General features: G+C 41.2%; 1 protein-coding gene across 1 annotated transcript in view; it reads right to left on the bottom strand.

The window, feature by feature from the left end:
- Positions 1-1,423: 1,423 nt before the first annotated feature.
- FGD6 (FYVE, RhoGEF and PH domain containing 6) overlaps positions 1,424-27,457 on the bottom strand; it is a 56,821-nt gene continuing 30,787 nt past the window's right edge. Inside the window, exons 9-21 of the mRNA XM_035128371.2 lie at positions 24,264-24,314; positions 20,052-20,110; positions 19,138-19,209; positions 17,630-17,698; positions 16,417-16,500; positions 15,247-15,326; positions 14,511-14,613; positions 13,189-13,335; positions 12,274-12,376; positions 11,091-11,221; positions 7,804-7,932; positions 7,217-7,365; positions 1,424-6,650 (exon numbers count right to left, since the gene is read on the bottom strand). Coding sequence (XP_034984262.1) covers positions 6,614-6,650; positions 7,217-7,365; positions 7,804-7,932; positions 11,091-11,221; positions 12,274-12,376; positions 13,189-13,335; positions 14,511-14,613; positions 15,247-15,326; positions 16,417-16,500; positions 17,630-17,698; positions 19,138-19,209; positions 20,052-20,110; positions 24,264-24,314 — 1,214 coding nt within the window. The 3' untranslated portion in view covers positions 1,424-6,613. The remainder of the gene's footprint in view (positions 6,651-7,216; positions 7,366-7,803; positions 7,933-11,090; positions 11,222-12,273; positions 12,377-13,188; positions 13,336-14,510; positions 14,614-15,246; positions 15,327-16,416; positions 16,501-17,629; positions 17,699-19,137; positions 19,210-20,051; positions 20,111-24,263; positions 24,315-27,457) is intronic.

The following is a 27,457-nucleotide window of genomic DNA, read 5'->3' on the forward strand; positions in this document are numbered from 1 at the left end:
GCGCCGAGGGCCTTCTGGCGGTTCCCTCATTGCTAGAAGTGAGGTTACAGGGAACCAGACAGAGGGCCTTCTCCGTAGGAGCACCCGCCCTGTGGAATGCCCTTCCATCAGATGTCAAGGAAATAAGCAGCTATCCTAATTTTAAAAGACACCTGAAGGCAGCTTTTAATATTTAAAGCAGTATTGTTTTAATAATCAATTGGGAGCTGCCCAGAGTGGTTGGGGAGACTCAGGCAGATGGGTGGGGTATAAATAATAAATTATTATTATAATATTATTATTTGTTGCTTTTGGACTCCAGCTCCAGTCAGCCCCAGCCAGCAAGGCCAACGGACAGGAATGATGGGAGTTGTAGTCCAACAGCATCTGAAGGGCCAAAAGCCAGCCACCCTTGTAAAAGGGTGCACAGACAAAAAACAATAAAAATATTTAGAATATTAACATATTTATTATAAACAAAATGTTCTATAAAGGTAAAGGGACCCCTGACCACCGTTTACCTTCCTGCTATAGCGGTACCTATTTATCTACTTGCACTTTGACATGCTTTCAAACTGCTAGGTGGGCAGGAGCTGGGACCGAACAACAGGAGCTCACCCTATCGTGGGGTCGGCAAGCCCTAGGCTCTGTGGTTCAATCCACAGCGCCACCCGCCCCCTCTACAGCGCCACAATAAGGATAGAAGTCATTGAGTAAGCAGGGACATTCAGTACCATTACATGTAAAGGTAAAGGGACCCCTGACCATTAGGTCCAGTTGTAACCAACTCTGGGGTTGGGGCGCTCCAGAGCAGCACATGGAAACGCCGTTTACCTTCCCACTTGGAGCAGTACCTATTTATCTCCTTGCACTTTGACGTGCTTTCGAACTGCTAGGTTGGCAGGAGCTGAGACAGAGCAACGAGCTCACCCCGTCACGGGGATTCAAACCGCTGACCTGATCGGCAAGCCCTAAGCTCTGTGGTTTGACCCACAGTGCCACCTGCGTCCCTACCATTACATGTACTTAGGCCTAATTTCAAGAGATATGATGATATTCTTGTTATGTTACCTTGCTCAAAGCAAGTTGCAACTAAACAAATACGACACCATTTTAACGTGCAATATAATGAAAAAATACACACTTGTGACATGGGTACTGTTATAAGAAAAAAAAACCTGCTCCTTTCCCCTTATGGGGTATTCCAGAGCACGTAGAGTCCTCCTAAGGTTCCCTATCAGTAGGAGAAAGTAATAGAGACCAACCAGAATATATTGAGAAGCAAAGCGGCAATAAATTCTTGCAACAGGGTCCCCACTCACCACACGCAGGAGGAAGGAGAACCCTGAACAATGGTGCGCAAGTCCTTATACTTTTGAAATTGCCTACCCTGTAGCCCAAGACCACCCCCCTGAAACATCATACATACATCACAGAAGGAGGCGGTTTACAGCAGAAATCCTGTTTGCCAAGATACCTGATAATGGTCACTGATTTCATTACCTGGGCAGTCTGGCCATTCTTTTGTGATGGCTAATACTTTAGTTCCTGAATCCAGGTCACAGGCTCACCCTATTCATACACAAATGCGGCCTTAAGACAGGATTTGCAAGCAAAAAGACAATGAGAAGGCTTTCCTCATTTGCCTCCCTTTCTGCAGAGGAATATCTGAGGTCATTGGGAGTGTCAAAATGGCTTCAGGATTGCTGTCCTGTACCATTTCAGACACATGGTTTGTATACTTACGTATGTGTTTTGCCTTGTACATTTATGAACATTTAATTTATATTTGAGACCTTAGAATTATTGTAACAGTATCTTGCCCCTTAATGAGTCACTGTAAAAACTGAATCTGCTTGGGACCTCCAGAGATCTAGATGTGAGTGAATAAGTACCGTAGTACTGTTGCTTGGGAAGCAGGTGAGCCAAGGATGGGCGTGCAGTTTACCTTTGATGTAGATGTATTCCTTCACCTCCTCCGCTTCAGTGCTGCTGCTGCTTTGGGAAGCTTAGGTGATTGTGAGCAAGACTGCAATCTTGTACAGTACACAGTTATCTGGGAGTAAAAAAAATGCCCCCTTTCCTTCAGAAGATAGACTTGGCCATTGTCATTCATGTTTTAATTGAAAAATTCATCTGGCTCCAGCTCTGTTGACCTGCTTATGAACTTGAGCAGGTCACTTGTCTCAGTCAGTAGTCTGTCTAGGTGTGCACAGTGATATTTTTCTAGAAAAGACGTGCCGGAACTCATCATGAATGCCTCCCTTGTTCACTTATAATGTCAATGGCACCCACACTGAGTTCCAGCTGGGGGAAAAAGCCCTGAGTGTGAACCAATTGAGTACAAGTCACTTGGCTCCATCCCGTTTCAGGCCAAGGGAGCCAGCGTTTGTCCACAGACAGCTTTCTGGGTCATGTGGCCAGCATGACTAAACCACTTCTGGTGCAATGAGACACAGTGACAAGTGCCAGACTGCACGGAAACACCATTTAGCTTCCCAACGCAGTGATAACTATTTATCTACGGTACTTGTGCTGGTATGCTTTTGAACTGCTAGGTTGGCAGAAGCTGGGACAACAACGCAAGCTCACCCTGTCCTGTGGATTCAAACAGCAGACCTTCCAATCAGCAAACCCAAGAGACATGGTGGTTTAGACCACAGCACCACCTGTGTCCCTATGTAGTGGTATACGCTGTAGCGTAGCCTTGTATTTAAGTGATAGACAAGGAATTGCATTGAGGTGTGTGAGTGTCAGGCTGATTGAGGAGGGATGGATTGCTTTGTCCCTCTATGTATGTCCAACTGAACAACCAAGTGGGTTGCCAAAAGAGGGACAACCCCTCCATGGCCAACATAGAAATGCAAAACTCTGTCCCCCTTTTGCCTGGCCCTGGAAGACTAATAAAACATTTTGTAACTAGTATGGTCTTAGTTTATTTCTTTATTAAATTTATATAGCCACCCATCAATAAATACTTCCTTGGTGGCTTACAAAACAAATAATGAAGACAAGTGTACAGTATTTAAAATCAATATGCAACAAAAATTACAACATTTTATTTATAAATTACTTATTTTACAAGGCTCCTCTAAGTGAATGGCTGCTAAAAAGAGCAGCAGCAAGCATCCCGGGGAGGGGGGGGGGCTGACAGTGCAGTAGAAACTCCCAGAAATATGTCCAGGTATAACGTCTAGCACTTTTATTTTGAAACACACAAACTCCATAACTGTGACTGATTTGCAGGCATCTCATTACAGGACCCAAGCTAGGTTTCTTTGGAAAGAAGTGCACAGGGGGCAGAGACAGGTTGTCAGCCATATGGCTGTCAAATCCAAATTTTGTATTAGGTAAATCTAACAGTGGCAGAGAATATTTTGGGCAAGCAGGTAAGTAATATTTTATCAATACACACAAAGTGTTTATTATATTCAGGAGAATCTGCTTTTACTCATTTGCCACTGGGCGGGGGAGACACTTCAAATTTATTTTGATAAAAACATAACTACGTATTTCTGATTACTTTCAGTTATTTTAATTTGCAACATTAAAGGTTCTGTTCATACCGTTATTGTCAGACAGTACAATCTATAAGAGCACTTGAAAAAATATAGAACAGTAGCTGAAACAAAACTGTCAGTGCCTCTTACATTCTGTGACACTTCTACACTTGAGATCACTGAAGCCTGTTAAGCGTATTTCTTAAATTGTTAAGGGATTACATAAACATACCACATTCCTTTTTTGCAGACACTTAATTGGAAACAATATTGGTTGCTCTTTTCTACAGCATCTACTTGACAAGGAGTAAATCACTATAACTATATCAACTCCCTCTAAACCAGACCACAGCAGCGGTAATTAAATAAATCAGAACCCAGGAGGTCATCTTGCAACATCATTGTGCACAGCACATCTTTTGATTCATTTCTCCCTTCCTGCTAATGGCAGCTCTACTGACCAAGCCATCTCTGAACTATGCTTCAAAATGTTTCCAGATTCAGCACCAAGAGCAGGGGTAGAGTGAAAAGGCCCAGCACCCTCACGCAAGCCTAAAAGGGCTGCCTAGATTGTGACTGCAGTGTTTGTTACTTGGTTCATAATGGTAGTGTTATTTGCCGTCTTACATTTCTTTTCAAATACTCAGGAGCAGCCTCTGCCAACCTAGTGCTGTCCAGCAGCTGTTTTGGGGCTACAACTCATATCAGCCTCAAGTCTCCGAGTGTGCTCCCAATTCTTCCTTTGTAGTCACACTTGACTTCAGTGCTTTTTGAACACAGTGCCTTTTTCAGAAAAAAGGGCTCAAAATTGAAGGCATGGCTGTGAAGGAGGAACTGGGAGGACACAAGCTTTAGAGCAGTATTATTCAACCTTGGTGCTGTTGGACTACAACTCCCATCCTCACCAGCAAGCTTAGCCAATGGTCAGAGGTTATGGGTATTGTAGTTCAACAACATCTGGGGGCCCAAGTTTGAAGAATATTACTTTAAAGTGTGCTTTCAATATTTCATATCAACTGATGTGATATGCCAGGTATTGGCATGTGGGTCAATATGACCTGCAGAAAGTTGGCCAATTTGGGATTCCATCCCTTGAGCTGAAAGTGGCTTCCCACTTCTGCTTTAGGCAAAACTACTATACTAGCAAGCTCATTGGTATTTTGCTATCATTCTTCCTGCTTATTAAGAACTCTTACGCAATCACCTTGGGGTTCACTGTTGGGTAAAAAATGTTGTGTGTAGCACACTCTGTACATGGTCCAAGACAAAGTGGGACTGTGAGGCGGGAGCAGAGTGTACCAGCCTTCTTCAACCAGTGCACTCCAGATGTTGCTAGACTCCAATTTCCATTAGTCTTAGCCTGCATGGCCAAGGATCATGGACTCTAGTCCAACAGCTCAAAGGCACCACCTGGGGAAAGCTGAACCATACAGAATAGCTCCTCAGTTCTAAGGGATTTGAATCTTCCCATTGAAAACAGATACCTACTAACATGAAATGAGTTGCTTTTTTTCTCCCACATAGGCCAGCCAATGTATTCAAAAATTAAAAATGCACATTCCCTAAGATAAAGCAAAATCTTTGGGACCATATGCTCATCTTTGGCAGCAAGGCAATTTTTCTGTTAGTGATGCTTTTGATACAACCACCCTTGTACTAGAAGCAAACAAAAAACTCAACAGATATTTTTCTTCTTCTTCCACATTGTAAAAATAATTAAGAACAATGATGTGAACAAGCAATTTGGTGAACACCAAAGTATCCTATTCTGAAATGTTCACCAGGATATTTTCAGCGTAGATACAAGAACTGCATAATTACCCACCTTCCTAACGTTCTAAATACTATTTCCCTGACTTGTCCTACATTGTAGTAGTACTAGTTTCAATTATTATATACACACATTTTCAAAATATTAAATAAATATACAACTACTAATTGAGTGCTTTCATTTTAAGTAACAGTTTGCTAATAGAAAAATACAATAGAAAAATACAATAGAAAGAATTTTTGACGTGTCCAGCAGATCAAATTGTGATTGAAAACGAGAATGACATCCCTTGTCAATGTTATTCCCCAAAAATATTGTGCATTCTTGATACTAGAATTCCAGTTTCAGCTTGTGTTAAAATAGTACAGAAAATTTAAAAATCCCCTGTTAAGCCCTTAGCTATCATATTCTACAGTATGTATGTGACCTTCTTTTGTTTCTGTGGGGAATCGTGTATCAGGGAAACGTTATTATGCTGAAAACAAACTTTATCCTGCTTGAATGATCTGATTCACGCTTCAGGAAAATACAATGATTATGAACATTAATTTTAAAATCACTTCGCTATTTATGATTTGATACCATCTGTGGTGTAATGTTACACGGGCAGTTAGAATAATAATCCTTTCAGCTTTCTTTTAAAAACAAGGGCAGGGGGAATTTACAGGCGACTTTTGCAAGTGGATATTAACAGGTCCTCTTTGAAGTGAAATTGAATACACAGACTCATCGTTTCATTATGCTATTCTGGAGTCAGCCGAGAACAGTATATGATCAATGGAAGTAATTTAGTTCAAGTGCACATATGGAAGTGTTTACATGTTCATGAATCTTTCTATATGTATACTTAAAAAGGGCTCAGAAACTATTAATCTACCTTGCACTGAGAAAGATTGGACAGCATTTTAGTCAAATTATCACAGATAAAAAATAAGCATAAGGAGAGGCCTGAGAGCCTGCTGAAAGGCCTTGCTCCTTAAACTTTCCAAAAGCAAAATGAACAGGAAGCCTGAAATTGTGCCCATGACAAACCAAGGAGCAACCGCCTGCTACAACTTTTCAACAAACAAAATCCCCTAAGGTCAAGGACACTTTGGAATTCAATGTGAATCTCAGAAATGATTCTGACCATTAAGTAAAACAGTGACAAAGTTTTTAATAAATAACACTTTTTGTATGACAAAAAGACAAGTATACACATTTCTTTAAAAATTATTATTCCTGAACAAAGATGTTATGCCAGTGAACAATCCCGCTTTGCTTAGGTTGATGTTTGTAAAATCTGATGACTCTTCAATAAACAGAACCATAGTATCGACCTTGTCATCGGACTTTCTTTCCTTTAAGTAACAAAGCAAGCATGCTACAATATTGTGGCTTCTTGAAAAGCTTCTATCCACCTGTTTGAAAAGGAAAAGCATTTAATATATTTTGAGCAAACAGAATGGTTTTCAGAGCTTGTATAATTGAAAACTTTCAACTCCATTTGTCACAATATTTATAAAGTACTGTACTGGTATATCCAGACACTATTGAACAGCTTTCAAAATCATGAATAAAAACTGCAAAGGACCATGAGATTAGAATGAAAGTATATTTTGAGCGTATGCAGTCGAACCAGCATACAGCTTGCTGATATCCAATGTATAGGGAGAAATATGTAGTTTTCGCTCCCATTCTTTTGCACTTTGCAGAAGCAGCATGTTTCTGCTTGTTCTTTCTACAAAAGCCTAGTGCAAGGACGGGACATTTTAATCCTTTCCCTAATTTTCTGCAGTTTGTGAGAAGGAGGACAGAGGCTTTGTAAGTGAACTTGAGGAACCTCTTCTGACTGAAATTAACAGGCCAATCATACCTGTACAGTATATACTTCTACAAAACTGTATAGTTATAAATCCCCTAATAAAACTTTGAAAATAATCATGAGACTTTTTAATTAGCATTATTTTTTTAAATGCTCACTTACTTTTGTGTTGAATGGGGATCATCCGCTTTGAATATATAAAATAAAGTATTCTTGTGCAGCAAATGGAAAAGTTTAGATTCCGAGTGTTCATCTTGGACTTCAGCAACTGTAAATCCCAATAAAGGTTGGCTCTCCAATGCAGCCACATCCTAATTTTACAAAGAAAACTACTGTAACCATTTGCAAAATAATCAAAGGTGTCAATAGCATTCAGAAAAGTGTTTCGTGCAGTATCAGGGCAGCACCAGATCCATGGGATTAAGGTTTCCCTATGGGATTTCAACACCATTTGTATCTCATTTTGTCTATTTAATCAGAGAGCAGGAGCAGGCAGTGGATACAGCAGCAGAACCAATCCAGTGCTCTGACCAGTGTGTCTACAGAATCTCGACTCTGCCTCCACCCAAGCAAGCTATAGCGTCACCAGTGTTGGGAGGGCAGCTCTGCCCCATCACACCAGCCACTATTGTCCGTGATTTCCTGAAAGCCCCCTAAAGGTCTGAGCAGGCCTTTAGACTCCATTCCCATCATCCCACTCATTCAACCATGCAATGTTCTACATTAACTTGTGGGATCCGATTTCTCACCTCACTAGCAGCATATGTGTAGAGCACCTTATTTTTTATCACAAACCACAGGTGTTTCCATGGTTTTTTGCTGCCCTTTGATCTGTATAAGTAGCCACTCATTGAAGAATCTTCTGTATTTGCAGATACCTGAAATTAGAACAAACATGGTACTCGTAAGAGTGCATAAGATTGAACAGATAATGTTTTGATTATACAGTACCAACATTCTTCATCTAACCGGAAATGTTGGTATCAATATCTTTATTATAATCCTGCTAAAAAGGCCTGAAATAACACAACATTATACATGAGGCTAAGGATATGCCACAATTTCCAGCTGAGAAAACCTGAGCTCTCACAGTAAGTTGCTAGGCAATGGTAACTCATGCTGTGTTTTCCAGGACTGGTTATACAGTAATCCTTTTGGCACTCATTTCAAAGAAGAATTGAAGTTCTACTCAAAATAGATCTATTGAAATTAATGAACCTAATTTAGTCATGTAAATCAACTTCATTGGGCCTAGTCTGAGCAGGGCTAGCATTGGATACAACCTTGAACTCATTTCTCATTGAAATATGGCAATAAATATAATCTAGAATCTCAGTACAAACCAGGAGTTAGTTAATGAAAGAGCTGGAAGAAGAGGAGACATTTCTTTGAAATGGAAGGTGGTATACAATGTTCTCTGAGCATGCTGTATGTTCCATATGTATGCATGTGTGCTGAGCACATGCTAAGGTGAAGCAACGTGAAACATATTGCAGATATTCTTCTACTCCCACAATGCAGACCACAGATATTCTCTCCAAAATGTGGGAGTGGCTTTCCTACAATAGGTGTCTGTTACGTCCCAAGGGGGATTCCAAACCATGAAATTGTCTCAATTTTTCATTTTCACTGCTCTTCAGAAAGATGAGTAATAATTTTAGTAACCTAAGGCTACCATGAGATGATTCCAGGGACTATTAAAAGGCAAGGATGACTGGGTTAGATTAGAATGAGTAGTTGGGACATGTTAGTCTCAAATCAGAACAATGAAAGTGACTGCAATGCATGCCAGGTATATTCCCTGACAGAAAGTGCTATAAAAGAAAGTTATTGTTCTAATTAATATTTTCCATTAGATGCATCTTCCTACATTTTGCCCTATAATGGTAATTTTAATGCAAACTGTAGAGAGAGGATTTAAACACACCTTTTAAAATTCCTAACTGCAGCTTTAAGTACAGTTCAATGTGAACAGTACGGATGAAAGCACCCAAGACTATTTTCAACAGGACATAGCTATAAAGGGTAATAAAGCTAAAAGGTATTTAAATAAATTCACCACTTTTCCAGAAAGAGATGCCTTCAGCATGAAAAATTATTTGGCAGTAAGACAGCATCCCTAGAGAGAGAGAGATGGGCCAAACTGCACGCTGAACTTTTGTGCGTCAACAATCTATCAAGGCAGCATATTGAAGGTACTGATCGTAACATCTTTTCCGGGGAATGTGCATGTGCAATACACAGAGAGAATACATCAAGAATTAAAGTAACTCCAAACACCAGGGTGCTAAAAGGTTTCCTACAGCAACAGCTGGTATATGAACACAATCAAGCTACATAAATAATTTGTTTCATGAAATTCCTCAGGCTGTATGATGGGAAGCAGACAAGGGGGGAAAGGTTGCCTAATTGAGATTCTACGAATGCTCTGTATCAGTATATGCAAAGAAATAGCATACAGTACTACTATGCTAGGGACGCGGGTGGCGCTGTGGGTTAAACCACAGAGCCTAGGGCTTGCTGATCAGAAGGTCGGCGGTGCGAATCCCATGACGGGGTGAGCTCCCGTTGTTCGGTCCCTGCTCCCAGGGCCGGCTCTAGGGGTAGGCTGGGTGGCGTGGGGCGCCAGGGCGCCGGGCCTGCAGGGGAGCGCAGCGCGGCAAAGCTGTGCTGTGTGTTGTGCCCGCCCACCAGGGCGGGGGCGCCGGAGCGATCTCCGCACCACCCGACATGCTTGAGACGGCCCTGCCTGCTCCTGCCAACCTAGCAGTTCGAAAGCACATCAAAGTGCAAGTAGATAAACAGGTACCACTACAGCAGGAAGGTAAATGGCGTTTCCATGTGCTGCTCTGGTTCACCAGAAGCGGCTTTGACATGCTGGCCACATGACCTGGAAGCTGTACGCCGGCTCCCTCGGCCAATAATGCGAGATGAGCACCACAACCCCAGAGTCGGTCACGACTGGACCTAATGGTCAGGGGTCCCTTTACCTTACTACCATACTAAATGTGAGCACCGTAAATATTCAACAGTCCCCAAGATAGCAATTCATATGCATAAATATATGTTCCTTTTTGCATGCTTAACGAATAATTACCCAGTCATTTTTAAATTTAGAACAGTGAACATGAACATACATTCACAAAAATCATACCCAGCATTGTAGAAGCCCCCCCCCCTCTCTGTCATCACTCTCTATAACTCTCCTATGGGTCTCCTGAGCAGTCTCCTCCATCTAAAAGACTCTATTTCTCTCTTTCACTTTGGGAATGCTGCATTGTAACAATTCACTTCCCACGTGGTGCAGTATAATATTGGTACAACTGTATAAATGGAAGCCTGCAACAACATCTGTGGCCTACTGGAGCACAAGTACTTTGCCCAAGAATGTTGAAGCAAGTAGTGAGGAAGTTAAGGAGGACAGCCCTTCCCACTCTTTTACCTGGTGACCAAAATAGAAATGTGTGTGCAAATCACTGGTATTTCACCAATTGCAAGAAGCACAAGAATTATAATGGTCAGGTTTCTACATACTAAACCAAAGGACCTCACATAGTTATCTCTTCCGTCTATGTGCCCAGGAGGATTTTTGCAAAGTTTAGTTTAACTCTGAAAGGACTCAAGTTTAGCGTTGGGATCCCTGGTTTGTACCTGGCTTGAATCGAACTAGTCATGTACTTGGTCCCATAATAAGAGGAAAGTTTCATTCCACCATGCTTCCCACAATTCAAATTCCCTAGCCATGGAAGGAATTGGAGACAGGTAACACAGGGCAATACTGTATAATATCTGGGGCAGAGAAGGAGGATTGATAGTGGCAGCGGTTGCACCAAGGGAGCAGCACAGTGCTAATTAATCTTCAACCACACCTGAATAAATATATTTCAACTATCTGTCCTATTATAAGTCTATACTAAAAAAAAATAAGATGCTACACTTGAAAAGATATCCCTTCTAAAAGCAGTTTACTAAAGATTAGCAATGACGCCGTTAATAAAAACAGATAGTTTAATACTTAAGACTATGTAACACATACTTCCTTAAGAGCAGCTGGGATCTTTTTCTGCTTTCTTCCAGATGGGATACTGTGCAACACTGTGGATAAGGTGCTAGACGGAGTTCTGTGATTTACTGGGGAACCATTTTTAGGAGGTGTGTTCAGCTTATCTGAAATGGAAACAGTTACTTTTGTACTTCATACAAATGGAAACATCAATTTAGAGTGAATTTCTTCACGAATTGCAAGTTTTAAGTGCACACCATCTGCCCACCTGGAGATTGTCATTCTAATAATAATAATTATTATTATTTATTATTTATTATTTATACCCCGCCCATCTGGCTGGGTTTCCCCAGCCACTCTGGGCGGCTTCCAACAGAAAAATGAAATAAAATAATCTATTAAACATTAAAAGCCTCCCTAAACAGGGCTGCCTTCAGATGTCTTCTAAAAATCTGGTAGCTGTTTTTCTCTTTGACATCTGATGGGAGGGTGTTCCACAGGGCGGGCGCCACCACCATTCTAGTTTCTCACATACTATTTGTACACACTGGCAGAGGAAGAGGTGTGCCCCCCCCGCCCGCACTGGGTGCCACGCCTCCGCAGGTGCATGCCACGCCCCTGCAGGCAGCGCACTATGTCCCCAGGACACGCCCAGCCACACCTGCTCTCCGCCCCCAGTGCCAGAGCATGAAACTCTGCCACTGTTTGTACATATGAGAGCAATTATATTGCAGTTTTGAATGTGCTTAAACCTATGGTCCCATTTTCAGTGAATAAGCCTGCCTTCTGAACACAGCAGGATGGTGGACAAGTATTTGGGGGTGATGGTTAAAACAATATTCTCTTGCAAAACTGCTGCATAACAGATGTAAGCTTTTACTGCTATCCATATTAAATCAACTGTAAAATGCAATGCGAGTTAATCCATGTTATGTAAAACATGAGTAAAGCAGGAAAGGATATTAATCTGAGCGGTATATTTTCATCTGGAGAACCACACTGTTTAAAACTAAAACAATATTGCATTATTATTGTCTTTTGGGAATTTGATTCTGTTCTATTTAATCCTCAAAAAATTGTGCCACTACAAGGCATGCTAAAATGAAGACTGCTCCAATTTAGGGGGTTCACATGCCCTGAAAACATGTTTGTAGCAAAAATAGAAGCATCAAAAATTGAAAAACTGGTTTAGCTTTAGACAAAGTTTTTACCTTACCCTGTTTTTGTAACTCATTAAAGCAATAGTCACATACTCTTGCAGAGTGATGTTTCATATAGTCTAGCCCATGCTTATTTGATGAACAAGCTTGGCAGATTATCTGGAAAAGGAAAAGAAACATGAAGTACACACACCACACATCTCTAGTTTACATTTTAATATGATTAAGATATGTGGTTCAAAACAATCAGATAGCTTTCCTATTAGAGTCCTGCTGGATCAGGCCAGTGACCCATCTAGTCCAGCACCCTTTATCCACAGTGGTCAAGCAGATGCCTATACAATAGCACTATTCTCACTCGGGCTCCCCAGCAGCTGGTATTCAAAGGCATGCCATCTTCAATATAGGAAGCAACATATAGCCATCCTGACAAGCAGACAGTCATAGCACTTATCCTCTTTGATTTCTTTCTAATCCTGTTTTAAAGCCGTCAAAGTTTCTGAACACCATTACATCTTGGGGAAGCAAATTCCCATGCATTGTATGGAGAAAGTTTATATATATATATATATATATATATATATATATATATATATATATATATATATATATCCTCTGTCCTGAATCTTTTAACATATCACTTCTTTAGAAGGTTCTAACATTCAGCTTCATCCAGGTTCTAGTATTATGAAAGAGGGAGAAAAACATTCCTGTGTCCACTTTCCCCGCATAATACATCATTTTGGACATCTCTACCCTGTCCCCGTCCCCCCCTCCCCCTTACTTGCTTTCCCCGCTAGACCTACAAGCCAAAATTGTGGCTTGATTCATAGGGAAGTTGCCCCAGCTCATTGAATGCACTGCAGTGTGATCTTATCAAAACTGCAACATTTCTTTAACAGGCTGCAGTCAAGTCCAACCACAGAATATTTTGATTAATAGCTACAATATGGCTGTGAAATGTTTCACACCTTCCCACATGCTCTGCAATGGTGTCTTCTCCATGTGAGTGTGAACTCACTAGTACAGATCATACACATGGTAGCTCTAGTATCAGGAATCCAGATTGGCGCCTTTGACCCTATAGGACTATCTTCGGTCTCTTTTTCTGGGTCTGCCTAAGGGAGAGAGGAAAGAAGATCTCACATGATCACAGATTTAAAGAAACAACCACCACAATGTTCTAGTTTTCTAACTAGTGCGGTACATATTACAACTCTTCACCAGTTGATGAAATTAAACTGAATTGTTTTTAGCAGACGTCAGTGTGAATTTGGGGGTGTGGGGAGGGAAGGGAACACAAAGCTTTCATCAGGGAGGCATAGGGGGAGGAGATCATTTGGGCCTCTTGCATATATTTGAGATTCAACTGCAGGAAAACTCCCCAAAGAGGAGCATGTTTTAGCAGCATTTGTTACTTTACTATCAAGCATCTGGTGGGGAACTGAAACCTACCAGCGAGGCAGAACAGAGGGGGGGGAAGGCCATTTGCAGGTGCAGGCTGAATCCAAATCACACCAGCAAATGGGCAAAGTGGGTTTTGCTGACAGCAAGCCCTTTATGCTGCACAAGGGAGTTCCTAACAGAGAACTCCTTCATGCAGTTGGTCCCAATGGGGCTCACAGTCAGTGCCATCCAGATGACTGGAGCCATCAGTGAGCCACACATGCAAAGGAACAATCAGGAGCTCATTTTAAGCTCCTGACTGTTCTTTTGTAGCTACATCCTTACCTGCCCCACACCTGACATTACAGGTGAGTGCAATTTGAAGAAAATGGCCTGCATGCCAAATCACAACCCTTGCTGGGCCTTACTAGGCTTGCAGGTCAGAGGTTCCCCTCCCCTGCTATTATTTTTCTTAAAACTTCTTACAGTAAGAAGTACCTGGGACCAAGTACCTAGTAGAGTAATGGTCTCTCCCTCACTGGAGGTCTTCATGCTGGAGGTTATCTGTTGGCTATGCCCTAGCTCTGGATTTCCTGGGTCAAGTATCAAGTTGGACTCTGATGGCCTACAAGGCCTTCAACAGAAGATCACTCTACTAGGTAATTGATTCCACAGTTGAACTGTTCTTACTGTTAAGATGTTTCCCCTAATGTACTACTGAAAAATCACTCACCAGTAACACAATAGCTATGTAACGGTTATCAACACAGGACAAACAACCGGTCTTTTCTCCTGGCATTAAACCCTTGTGCCTTTGGCATGCGTAACAGGTCTATGGACCCAAATCACCATCTATGCCATACGGTGTGTACAAGCAACAATCTGGACCAGAACAATTTGGACATACCTCTTCAATACTTTTACTGGGGTTAAAAGTGATTCTTTTCTTTGTATATTCTTCGATTGACCTGGAGATGGCTTCTAACCATTCATCTCTTTCTGTGGCAGAACTGTTGGGGGTAAAACACATACAACAATTTGTTTATTTAAAAGCATTTCTATACCACTTAGTGTTACAGTCTAACAACCAAGTAATGTATTATTAAAACAAAAACATAATCTAAAACCAGTAAAACAGCAATATAAACAGAGAAACATATAAAAGTGAATCAAACAAAATACAGGAGATTCAAACACATAAAGCAGGGTCCAATCTCTTGGGACAGGGAAAGCCTGGGCAAAAAGTTTTGATGGTTGCTACTTCATGTATGGCAGAGAGAACGACATTCCATAGTACAGGGAAACAGCAGAAAATGCCCTTTTTCAGGTCACCACCCTATGACATTCTGTAGGGTGCTGTAAAGTAAAATTTTACCAGTTGATCTATGTGATCTTACACATCTCTTTAAGGGCAGGTGGTCTTTCAGGTAACCAGGTCCCAAGTTGTTTAGGGCTTTATATGTTAACAACAAGACATTGAACATGGTCTAGCAGCTGATTGTAAAGCAACTTTCTCACACCCAACATAACTAAGCAGCTTTGTCCTTTTATCACAACATTTAACTAGCCAATAATTATTGAGGAGGAAGCACTAAGCAATACTTTGTTATCAAAATACACATAATGTTGTGCCCAAGGCATACCTTGCTGACAGAATGAAAGATCGCTCTACACTTTCTATGTTCAGTTCATTCTGGTAAGCTTCATGGGTTGGCTTTCTAACCTAGGAAGGAAAAAGAATGAATAATCCAGTTGTAAAACAAGAAAAACAAATGTTCTGTCAACCTGCCATCTCAAAAGGCTTAGCAAAGGAAAAAGGCATAACAGACCAGTACAGTAGTTTCAGAAATTAGAAGCAGAAGACAATTTCAACACACACACAAAAGGAGTAACATTTGCAGGAGAGAAAAAAAACTTTTAATCTGGGAAACCCAGATATTGGAACGATGAAAATATTTGGCCTGGTTCGCACATCACGGTAAGCTGAAACCTGCCTAAGAGTGAAGGTACCAACTCCCAGGGAAGAGATAGTGGCAGATTCACTCCTCCTCAGTCCTTCAGTTTGGTTTAGCATGTCATCCATATCTGGGCTCATAGTTCTGGTCTCTCCAGAGTAACCATAAACCAACAACAATCCTTGGCTATTGCTCATGGTTAGTCTGGAGGGATTTCAACCACAAGCCTGCGTTCAAACAACATGCCAAGCCATGGCTAAATTCAGCATGGCACAGCAGCAAAATTACAGCAGAGAGGCAAAGTGGCCATGATCTCCTCCCTGGGAGTCTGTGCTATGCTAAGACATGGCTTGACTTAATGTAACATGTAAACCAGGCCATTTTTTCTCTCAGAGAGCAGTAGCATGAGAGGGGGGCCTATTCTGCAGTGCTCCCCTTCCCAGGTTGTGGAGTGCTCTTTCCTCAAAGACAGATCTTGCACAGTATGTCTTTTGTTGGCACAGCTTTGGGGGAAGGACGGGGGATTGTGGTGGACTGTATTGTACAAAGATAAGATACCTTCCTTCAACTGAATACTGTTTTAAATTGTTTTGATCACAAACTAATACAGTTTTATGAGATTGCATATTTTCAACTTGATGTTACATCGTTTTATCTATGAATGTACCCCGGGACTATTAGTGAAGCAGGGAAAGACGCACATAACAAGCATGTTAGAAGCACAAAAGGCTATCAGTAAATGAAAGACTGTATTCTTTATCAGCATTATAGTATGTCTTAGCACACATTAAATGTCTGGGCAGGCATTCAAGCTGTGAGTGACAAAAACATGTTGCAGAAGAAATTTTATCTACTCACTTTCATTCCAGCCAGTGACAGCATGTTGTTGAGTTTATACATTCCAGACTGTACGGGAGTTGTATACAGCAGAGTATCATTAAACTGCAATATAAATATTTTTAAAATGTAACTGAAATTACATGTAACGTATAGGGAATTTTGTACGTTTCACATAACAACTTCCACCAACACAGGGCAAGGTGCAGAAGACCATCTCTGCCCTCTTTCTATCTTCTTTGTTCCCCCATTGTTCCTTCTTTGTTCCTTCTTTGTTCCCCCTGGGGCAGAAAAGACAAGCAGCAAGGCCTTGCAGAATGTCCCCCTCTCAGTGAGTTTCAGTGGGTGGGTGGGTGGGTGCATTTTGATGATGGCAAAAGTGGTGGGATTGAGGGAAGGTCCATTCCCCTTCCACCTTAGGTGGTGAAACAGGACAGGCTGTCCGTGTCCCCAGGCTATGCTGGGCCCATAACAATATTCTGTAGCCAGGCAAGGCAACCCAAGCTTGTTCTCTCTGTTAGGAACATCCTGTGACCTTTTTCTCCTCAGGTCCCCATGTGTAGGCTACTCAGCACAAGGATTTCATTAAGTTCCATGCAGAGGCCATGCAGAGGTCATTAAGTTCCATGCAGAAGCCATGCTGTGGCCAAAATTCACTTGCACCAGTCAAGATTATGGAGTTAAAATCACCCTGCTGCTTCCAGTTATCATCATCATTAATATTAACAACAACAACCATTATTATTTTTTCTTGCAAAGTTCACCCAAGTGATGTTGAATGCATGAAGCTTAATCAAATTCAGATCTGGCCATTTAAATATTAAAACTTGCTTTTGCAGTGTGTCCTTGTTTCCTTGATAAGCAAAGAATCATTTTTTAATAACATTATTTAGGATAGATTAAAATAAAACATTGCAAGTATAGCTAAATGCTAAATAGTTGCCTTGATAGCATTTGATCAAAGACCCTGATGCATCTGAAAAAGAACCTTGGACTTTGAGCAGAACATTTTTCAAAAATAAATCTACATTAAAAAAAACCCCAGCAGGAGAGAAAAGATGCTTTATTCACAAAACCACTGTGAAAAGGAGACAATGATAGCATAAACTGAAATATAAATTATTCAAAACCATTAACTGGAGTTGCTAAGATTTTGAAATTGCAGTGGGGACTGACTGTACCATTATGAAATCACTCTAGCATTAGGTATGTAAAAACATCCATGGCATCTTACCAAAAAAAACATTCGCGGCTGCATAACCTTCCTGGACAGTTTCATCAATGTTCCTTCTTTCAAAAAGACCTGGGCATTCAAGCAAGCAAATAAATGTAGTCAGTTGCTAGGAGTATAAAACTCTCCCAAGGAGAGAGAGCAAGAGCAGTTCCATTTTCAAACATAGTATTAAGTACATACAGGTGAAACTTGGAAAATTAGAATATCGTCGAAAAGTGCGTTTATTTCAGTAATGCAACTTAAAAGGTGAAACCAATATATGAGATAGATGCATGACATGCAAAGCAAGATATGTTAAGCCTTTATTTGTTGTAACTGTAATTATTTGTCGTTAGGCGGGTCAATTATAAATGGAATGTAATTAATGAAATGTAATAGCGATGTTTATTTTTGTATTATTGTAACTATTTGTTTTATTACTGTGGAATTTCCAAAAGAAAGCATTTGTAAAAGTTAAAAGAAATAATAATAATAATAATAATAAGTTGCATTGCTGAAATAAATGCACTTTTCGATTATATTCTAATTTTCCGAGTTTCACCTGTACTAGCCAAGAGCCCAATAAGACAACAGAGCAATACTGTAGAGACAGGAAAGGGCACTGCTAAAAGAGAGGTGGTGGGATTGCTAGGAGAGGAACAGCTACTCCTAGTACTAGAAGTAGTTTGTAAGGCCAGGATGCTGCTTTTGCAAGTCAAGTGGGAATGGGACCTACTTGTTCTGCCCAGAGGCAGTATGGCAATGTGGGATGGGCAAATACAGGGGTGCCAACTTGAATAAAATATTTGGGGGTGGGGAGAAGGTAAGTTCCACCCCACCTAATCGATTACATGACTTGATGCACACACCACACCATTTGTATGGCAATACCCATCAATGTGTGTTTTTTTGGGGGGGGGAGCCAAAGGGACCTCAGCCCCTAGGAGTTTGCTCTTATGGACAAATATTTGGTTGGTTGGCCTAAGCTAGACTTTTCCAGCCTAGTTTCCTCCTGACATATGGAAATATAATTCCCATCAGTCAGCCAACACAATAGGAGTTGGTAGTTCAAAATATCTGCACAGCACCAGGTTGAGCAAGGTTGGACTAAGCCAGTGATGGCCAAACTTGGCCCTCCAGCTTGGGACTACAACTCCCATCATCCCTAGCTAACAGGACCAGTGGTCAGGGATCACAGGAATTGTAGTCCCAAAACAGCTGGAGGGCCAAGTTGGTCTAAGGCTCTAAACAGACCCCCACAGTGCACTACACACTAGACTAATGGGCTACAGTAGTGGCACCAGCCTTTGTTTGTCTTATTCCCATCACAGGAATTAGCACCTTTGCCTTTGCAGAAGCAATAGTTACTATCACAGATGGAGGTGGCTGATGAAACAAAGAAAAAGGAACCCCAGAGCTTCCTTTTCCCTTTTAGAGCTAAAACCCATAAATGGGCCATAAAAGTGGTTTTCACACACTAAGGTTTGTTTGCTTTTTGCAACCTGCTTTTTGCTTGTTGGTGAACTTACCCTTCCTGGCTGTACAATCTCATGATGACCGTTTAAACTGTACTGTATTTGCATAAGTTTCTGAAAGTTGTCCTAGAGGGTGGAAGCATAAATAAAGTTCTTGTAAACAAACTGATGAAAAGTTCCATGGCGGAAGAATCCTCTGCGAACACCAGGGAGCCACATTAGTTGTTCACTCTAATTGGCTCCAGAAGTGTTGAAGTCAAACACACTTCCACATTCTATGGTGTGTACCAGTATGGGGAAAAACCCACACAAATCAGAAAAGGGATATTTGCTGAATTAAAGGAGCTGAGCACAGGAGATTTAAGCCTTAGAGCTTAAAACTGTAGAGTTAGCTCTACACACAGGCCTCCACAATTTAACACACACTGCCCGTAATAGTAAAAAGCTCAATGTTCTCTCCCTTGTTTCTCATTCGTAAAGAGAATGAAGTTGCTTCAAGTGACCCATTTAAAGTCATGTATAATCATATCTCTTATCTAGAGATCTATGAGCTTTCCAGGCAACTCAAATGTGTCATGGTTCAAACTGAGATCCACAAAGTTGGGCTTTCTAGTATACAGCTAAAGTAAAATGGCAAAATACAGACAGACAAAACCCCACAAAGCTGCTGAAAACCATATTAAAATGTTATTTCATCAAGCCTTCAAAATGGAAGTCTGTACCCCAATTTTTGTCTTTATAGGATTTGAACAGATTTTTCATATGGGCTATTCTTTTAAATGGATGATATATATATGCTTAAAATTATATGTTATTCCTTCGACTTTTCTTATATATGTGGCTTTTATATATGTTCATATTATATCATAAATTACTTCAGGATGCCTCATGGGAAGAGATTAATAGATAAATAATATTTATAATCATAATTATTATCACCAACATTATTCCACAACTGAGATACTTACTCCCTGTTTCATGATGTCATTAGCATGGTTAGCCACTTCTATCACAACAGCAAGAGCATCTTGAAAACAAAACAAAATGTATTTCAGCATTGACTACAGTATGTGAGCCAGTATTAATGGAAAGGACATTGTATTTCACAACTTAATGGAAAAGTTGACCAACAAAGTTCAAGATCAAGGGAAAAATACAAGATCAGAAATTTTTTATGCAATATGGTTTCGATTTATTTCATATGCATTAACAAAGAAAGATGATTATCAACCTCTCATGACTCATGGGGACATGGCAAGACACCTTAATTTAATTTGGAAACATCTGTATAATAATAAATGACACCACTGTGCTCAACAGGGAGGGTGGGGGAAGGTAATTTTTGGGGTATGTTTTCTAAAGTTGTTATATCTGAAAACGATTCCTGAAAAGGCAAGGACACTGTGGAATAAATCTTAAAACAGTAGCTCAGCATCAACAAACATCAGGAAAATAGGCAAGAATGCATGAGATTTTAAACCTTCCAACTGTGGGAGTAAGAAGCTTATATTCTCAACAGAGGCAACTAAAATCTATCAGGCTACATTAGGCCTGAGGAAGGTCTGCAGTCAAACATAATATGGCCTTTGCCCCCTGACACAGAAGAGTTCACACCCCTTGATCCCTCAGAGTTTTTGTATCAGGAACCTCTGTAGCCTTAAGATAGCCAGCAACTATAACACTATAACTATAACTATAACTATAACAGCGTTATGACGCTGGAAGATGAGCCCCTCAGGTCGGAAGGCATCCAACATGCTACTGAGGAAGAGCGGAGGACAAGTACAAGTAGATTCAGAGCTGATGAAGCGGCTGGGCCAAAGCCGAAAGGACGCTCAGTTGCGGATATGCCTGGAAGCGAAAGGAAAGTCCGATGCTGTAAAGAAAAATATTGCATAGGAACCTGGAATGTAAGAACCATGAATGGAGGTAAGCTGGATGTGGTCAAAAATGAGATGACAAGAATAAATATCGACATCCTGGGCATCAGTGAACTAAAATGGAAGGCAATGGGCGAATTCAGTTCGGGTGACTATCATATCTACTACTGTGGGCAAGAATCCTGTAGAAGAAATGGAGTGGCCCTCATAGTCAACAAAAGAGTGGCAAAAGCTGTAATGGGATGCAATCTCAAAAATGACAGAATGATCTCGATACGAATCCAAGGCAGACCTTTTAACATCACAGTAATCCAAGTTTATGCACCAACTACCGGTGCTGAAGAAAGTGAAATTGACCAATCCTATGAAGACCTACAACACCTTCTAGAAATGACACCAAAGAAGGATGTTCTTCTCATTACAGGGGATTGGAATGCTAAAGTAGGGAATCAAGAGATAAAAGGAACAACTGGCAAGTTTGGCCTTGGAGTTCAAAATGAAGCAGGGCAAAGGCTAACAGAGTTCTGTCAAGAGAACAAGCTGGTCATCACAAACACTCTCTTCCAACAACACAAGAGACGACTCTACACATGGATATCACCAAATGGGCAGCATCGAAATCAGATTGATTATATTCTCTGCAGCCAAAGATGGAGAAGCTCTATACAGTCAGCAAAAACAAGACCTGGAGTTGACTGTGGTTCAAATCATCAGCTTCTTATAGCAAAATTCCAGCTTAAACTGAAGAAAGTAGGAAAAACCACTGGGCCAGTAAGATACAATCTGAATCAAATCCCTTATGAATACACAGTGGAAGTGAGGAACAGGTTTAAGGATTTAGATTTGGTGGACAGAGTGCCTGAAGAACTATGGATGGAGGCTCGTAACATTATACAGGAGGCAGCAACGAAAACCATCCCAAGGAAAAGGAAATGCAAGAAAGCAAAATGGCTGTCCAACGAGGCCTTACAAATAGCGGAGGAGAGGAGGCAAGCAAAATGCAAGGGAGATAGGGAAAGATACAGGAAACTGAATGCAGATTTCCAAAAAACAGCAAGGAGAGACAAGAGGGTCTTCTTAAATGAGCAATGCAAAGAAATAGAGGAAAACAATAGAATGGGGAAAACCAGAGATCTGTTCAAGAAAATTGGAGATATGAAAGGAACATTTCGTACAAAGATTACCATAATCAAGGACAAAAGTGGTAAGGACCTAACAGAAGCAGAAGACATCAAGAAGAGGTGGCAGGAATACACAGAGGAATTATACCAGAAAGATATGGAGGTCTCGTACACCCCAGGTAGTGTGGTTGCTGACCTTGAGCCAGACATCTTGGAGAGTGAAGTCAAATGGGCCTTAGAAAGCACTGCTAATAACAAGGTCAGTGGAAGTGATGATATTCCAGCTGAACTATTTAAAATTTTAAAAGATGATGCTGTTAAGGTGCTACACCCAATATGCCAGCAAGTTTGGAAAACTCAGCAATGGCCAGAGGATTGGAGAAGATCAGTCTACATCCCAATTCCAAAGAAGGGCAGTGCCAAAGAATGCTCCAACTACCGCACAATTGCGCTCATTTCACACGCTAGCAAGGTTATGCTTAAAATTCTACAAGGCAGGCTTAGGCAGTATGTGGACCGAGAACTCCAAGAAGTGCAAGCTGGATTTCGAAAGGGCAGAGGAACCAGAGACCAAATAGCAAACATGCGCTGGATTATGGAGAAAGCTAGAGAGTTCCAGAAAAACGTCTACTTCTGCTTCATTGACGATGCAAAAGCCTTTGACTGTGTCGACCACAGCAAACTATGGCAAGTTCTTAAAGCAATGGGAGTGCCTGATCACCTCATCTGTCTCCTGAGAAATCTCTATGTGGGACAAGAAGCTACAGTTAGAACTGGATATGGAACAACTGATTGGTTCAAAATTGGGAAAGGAGTACGACAAGGTTGTATATTGTCTCCCTGCTTATTTAACTTATATGCAGAATTCATCATGCGAAAGGCTGGACTAGATGAATCCCAAGACGGAATTAAGATTGCCGGAAGAAATATCAACAACCTCAGATATGCAGATGACACAACCTTGATGGCAGAAAGCGAGGAGGAATTAAAGAACCTTTTAATGAGGGTGAAAGAGGAGAGCGCAAAATATGGTCTGAAGCTCAATATCAAAAAAAACCAAGATCATGGCCACTGGTCCCATCAGCTCCTGGCAAATAGAAGGGGAAGAAATGGAGGCAGTGAGAGATTTTACTTTCTTGGGCTCCTTGATCACTGCAGATGGTGACAGCAGTCACGAAATTAAAAGACGCCTGCTTCTTGGGAGAAAAGCAAAGACAAACCTAGACAGCATCGTAAAAAGCAGAGACATCACCTTGCCGACAAAGGTCCGTATAGTTAAAGCTATGGTTTTCCCATAGCTGGACCATAAAGAAGGCTGATCGCCGAAAAATTGATGCTTTTGAATTATGGTGCTGGAGGAGACTCTTGAGAGTCCCATGGACTGCTAGAAGATCAAACCTATCCATTCTTAAGGAAATCAGCTCTGAGTGCTCCCTGGAAGGACAGATCGTGAAGCTGAGGCTCCAATACTTTGGCCACCTCATGAGAAGAGAAGAATCCTTGGAAAAGACCCTGATGTTGGGAAAGATTGAGGGCACTAGGAGAAGGGGACGACAGAGGACGAGATGGTTGGACAGTGTTCTCGAAGCTACGAACAGGAGTTTGACCAAACTGCGGGAGGCAGTGCAAGACAGGAGTGCCTGGTGTGCTATCGTCCATGGGGTCACGAAGAGTCGGACACGACTAAATGACTAAACAACAACAACTATAACACAGAGCATTAGCACTGGCCTTGTAGAAGTTTTTTCTGATCTTCAGGGATTCCTAAACCAGTGGTGCTTACATCAGGGGTTTTTTAAATGCTTTTTATACATGTTGGAAGCCGCCCAGAGTGGCTGGGGCAACCCAGCCAGATGGGCAGGGTATAATTAATTAATTAATTAAACAAACAAACAAACAAACAAACAAACATGACTGGACGTGAAGCAAGGTGATCTCTGGCAATTCCCTCCCTCTGGGAGCTTCCTATGCCACCTTTTCTGTTGTTCAGAGGATGCGCCCCAACCCTAAGAGCAAACATGCAGGCCACTGCAAGAGAAGTGTAACCCAAGAAACCTGAAAGTCTGGATCCAGCCTTGTGGCTGTGCCACCAATGAAACAACACCCCCCCGGGCCCATAAATTCAAGAAGATGTATGCTTTTCATTAAACTATGGACTAAATACTATAAAAGCAATTACCCTGAGTATCTCTGAAGTCAGCAGAATCTTCTAAGAGGTTCTTTAAATAATCTGTGGAAAGAGAAATGTTATTAAGGAAGAGAACAGGATGAAGTTATTACAATGAACCTCTAGGTGGCCCAGTTGAGCCATAAGATCATTATGTCTCCGAAAAGGTTTGCATATTTACAAAGAGTCCTCACACTCACTGATTTCAAAGGGAATTAAACACGTTTAATGTAGCTGAAATGCACTCTGAATGCACAGGGTTTAAGCACTGGTCCATGGCATTTCTAGAAGTGCCTTATGCATATATTAAGGAGAGGATCTTCTCCCTGGTGCTCCTTGCAACTTTGAAATGCCCTCCCAAGGAAGGCATTCCGAGCAGCGACTTTGTATTATTTCTGGTGCTAGGTTAGAATCTTTTTATATGCCAGGCATTTTAAATTACGGTGTTTGAGATGATTGAATAATTTTATTCCCCTTAGTTCCATTGCATTGTTGCTTAGGTTTCATGTTAAATTTGTAGGTTTAAAATGCATATGTATAAGTGCCCCCTAATCTATTTTTTGTTATATGGTTTATGAATTTTTAAACATAAAGGCAGCATGAATACGGCACTTGCTCTCTTCTCCCAGCCAGAAGGCAGCAAGCATCTTGGTAAGAAAGAATTGGGCAGCCGGGTCGGACTGAACTTAGCTTTTTTTGCAAGGTGGCTGCATCCTGTGCCCTCAGACCATCATCTGAGAGTGAGCATGCTGTACTCTAGCCACACACACACCCCTTCCATAACTTCTCTGCCAGTTGGGGATGATTAACAGCAGCAGTCTGGATGATCTTCCTGACTGCGTGTTCATGCAGATCTCTCACACAGAAGTGGTTATTATTTCCCAGTGGTTTTCTGAGTTTACAGTACAGTAATTAGCACCGCTCTTCTTCAACCTCAAGCACCAACTATAAGTTTACGTTACAGACTTGGATTTTTTTCCACAATGACAACATGGGGGGACAAAATTCCACACAGTACTACTTTCTAGGCAAACGCAGCATTTTTGCAGAGTCATAAGCAGCAGTGAAAGAAATCTTACTATTTATACAGCAGCTGAGAAAATCAAAGTAGCGGATATTTTTCTGGCATGCAGACAAGCCCTAGAGAAGGATGCGACAAATAATAATAGTTTGTAGGATAAAGGTGAAGAAGGCCTAATGGATATGAATAAACAGAAGGGAAAGAAATGACTACACTCTTGAGTCAGAGGAAGGCCTACTCATTTTGCTGTGTTTTGCTCCTGGAATTCAGTCAGTCAGGAATTAAGTTAAGCTAGGGCATCCCAGAGCAGTCCAAGGTTTTATGTATATTATGCTGCTTATGGGTTAGATCAGGCATCCCCAAACTGCGGCCCTCCAGATGTTTTGGCCTACAACTCCCATGATCCCTAGCTAACAGGACCAGTGGGCGGGGAAGATGGGAATTGTAGTCCAAAACATCTGGAGGGCTGAAGTTTGGGGATGCCTGGAATAGATCTATGCTACCAGCTGCAGGAAGTGGGGGTGAAAAGGTGATGTTTGTTTATTTCTCCTTCTCACTTGTAGTCTCCTGTGCTCCAGAAAATCTGTTCCAGAGGGTTAGTGGACCCTCCAGAAGACTATGGGAAATAGTGCTATAAGCTGCAGGGAAACTGGGAATCATCAAAAACTGCTTCTTCCGGAGAGTGTTTCTCCTGTATCTCATAAATAAAGGGGTCCTTTCCTTTGTGGGAGGGCAATGACTCTAACTCAATATGTATAGAAGTGTTTTAGAGAAAGTATATTTTATGTAACAAGCTATATTATGTACCGTATTGCAAATTGGTGTGCACATCCCTTTCCTATATCAGAGTAATTAGCACACTTGACTATTCATTGAGTCATATATTTGAGGATTCAGCTGAAGAGCTACTTAACAGAAATGATGCTCAGAAGAACTGTAGAAGACAGGTTGTGAAATTATTTTCTTCTTCATTTTGTTCTACGGTCTTTCTCAAAGCCTAAGAGCAACAATGTCAAACCCAACATTTACAGCTCCTGATTTCCCAAAGTACATACACTACACAAGAAAAAGAAAATAGAGTGAGGAAGTTTGAATAATGTGAAATTCACTAACTCAGCATAAATCATGTTCTCTGCATCTTTACAAAAACCTGACATTTCTGCAAAAATCCGGCAGAATAAAGCAATAAATAAAAAGACGTCAGATTCAGAGAGCCAAATGTTGCCTATGACCAACAACAGATTGGAGTACTACTAGTAGAGCAGCTCTTTCACTATTCATTATGAATACAATTTCATGGGAGCAGCAAAGCAGGAACTGAAAGAATAAGAGGAGATTGCAGCATAAACTTAGCCTGGTGTAGAGACCTCATCCCTCCTCTTCAACAGTTTGCAAAAGAGATCAACAGTTTGCTGTTTCAATGCTGCTTCTTTCATTTTCTCTTACTAGAAGATACATTTCCTGTCTTTTTAAATCAAGGATGGGGAACCCGTGGCCCTTCAGAAGTCTCTGGGCCATAATTCCCATTATCCCTGGGCATTAAGCCATGCTGAGTAGGGCTGATGGGAGTTTTAATCCAACAACATCAAGAGCGTCATAAGTTTCCAGATCCCTGATTTAATTAGTCCACTACTACTTGCATGACTATTAGTCATTGACAGTACAGGCAACCCCTCAATTACGTGGGGGTTACATTCTGAGGCACCTCGTGTTTTAGTGAAATCGTGTATATTGGGAACACCATTGAAAGCGCCTGCAGACACCCTCTAAAACTCTGGAAACCCTTTAAAAAACCGAAAGTCCATGAAACCCCACCACAATCACTGCCTCCAAACTTCCTTGCTCAAACTCTCCACATGCCTCAAAGGTTGGTGCAAAGGTTCATGGGATTGCTACACTGTTTTTGAACATGTTTGCTGTTTTCACGCTCTTTTAGGGCCATATTTGCTGCTTTTCATGCCACTTCCGGGTTCGTGGCAACGCTCATGTGTACGGTGGCGTTGTGATTCAAACACCTGTGATTCAAACACAGGAGTTGCCTGTACTGTACTACAACCCATGAACTTTTTTATTTTTGGGAACTGCATGACAGTGACCATCAATCCAGGAAATTTCAACTTTTTGTGTAGATTCATAGTAAAGGGATTATATGTTCAGGGCATTACCAGTGAGACATGTTAGAGGT

The sequence above is a fragment of the Zootoca vivipara genome, chromosome 10, assembly GCF_963506605.1.
Source record: "Zootoca vivipara chromosome 10, rZooViv1.1, whole genome shotgun sequence".
NCBI lineage: Eukaryota > Metazoa > Chordata > Lepidosauria > Squamata > Lacertidae > Zootoca > Zootoca vivipara.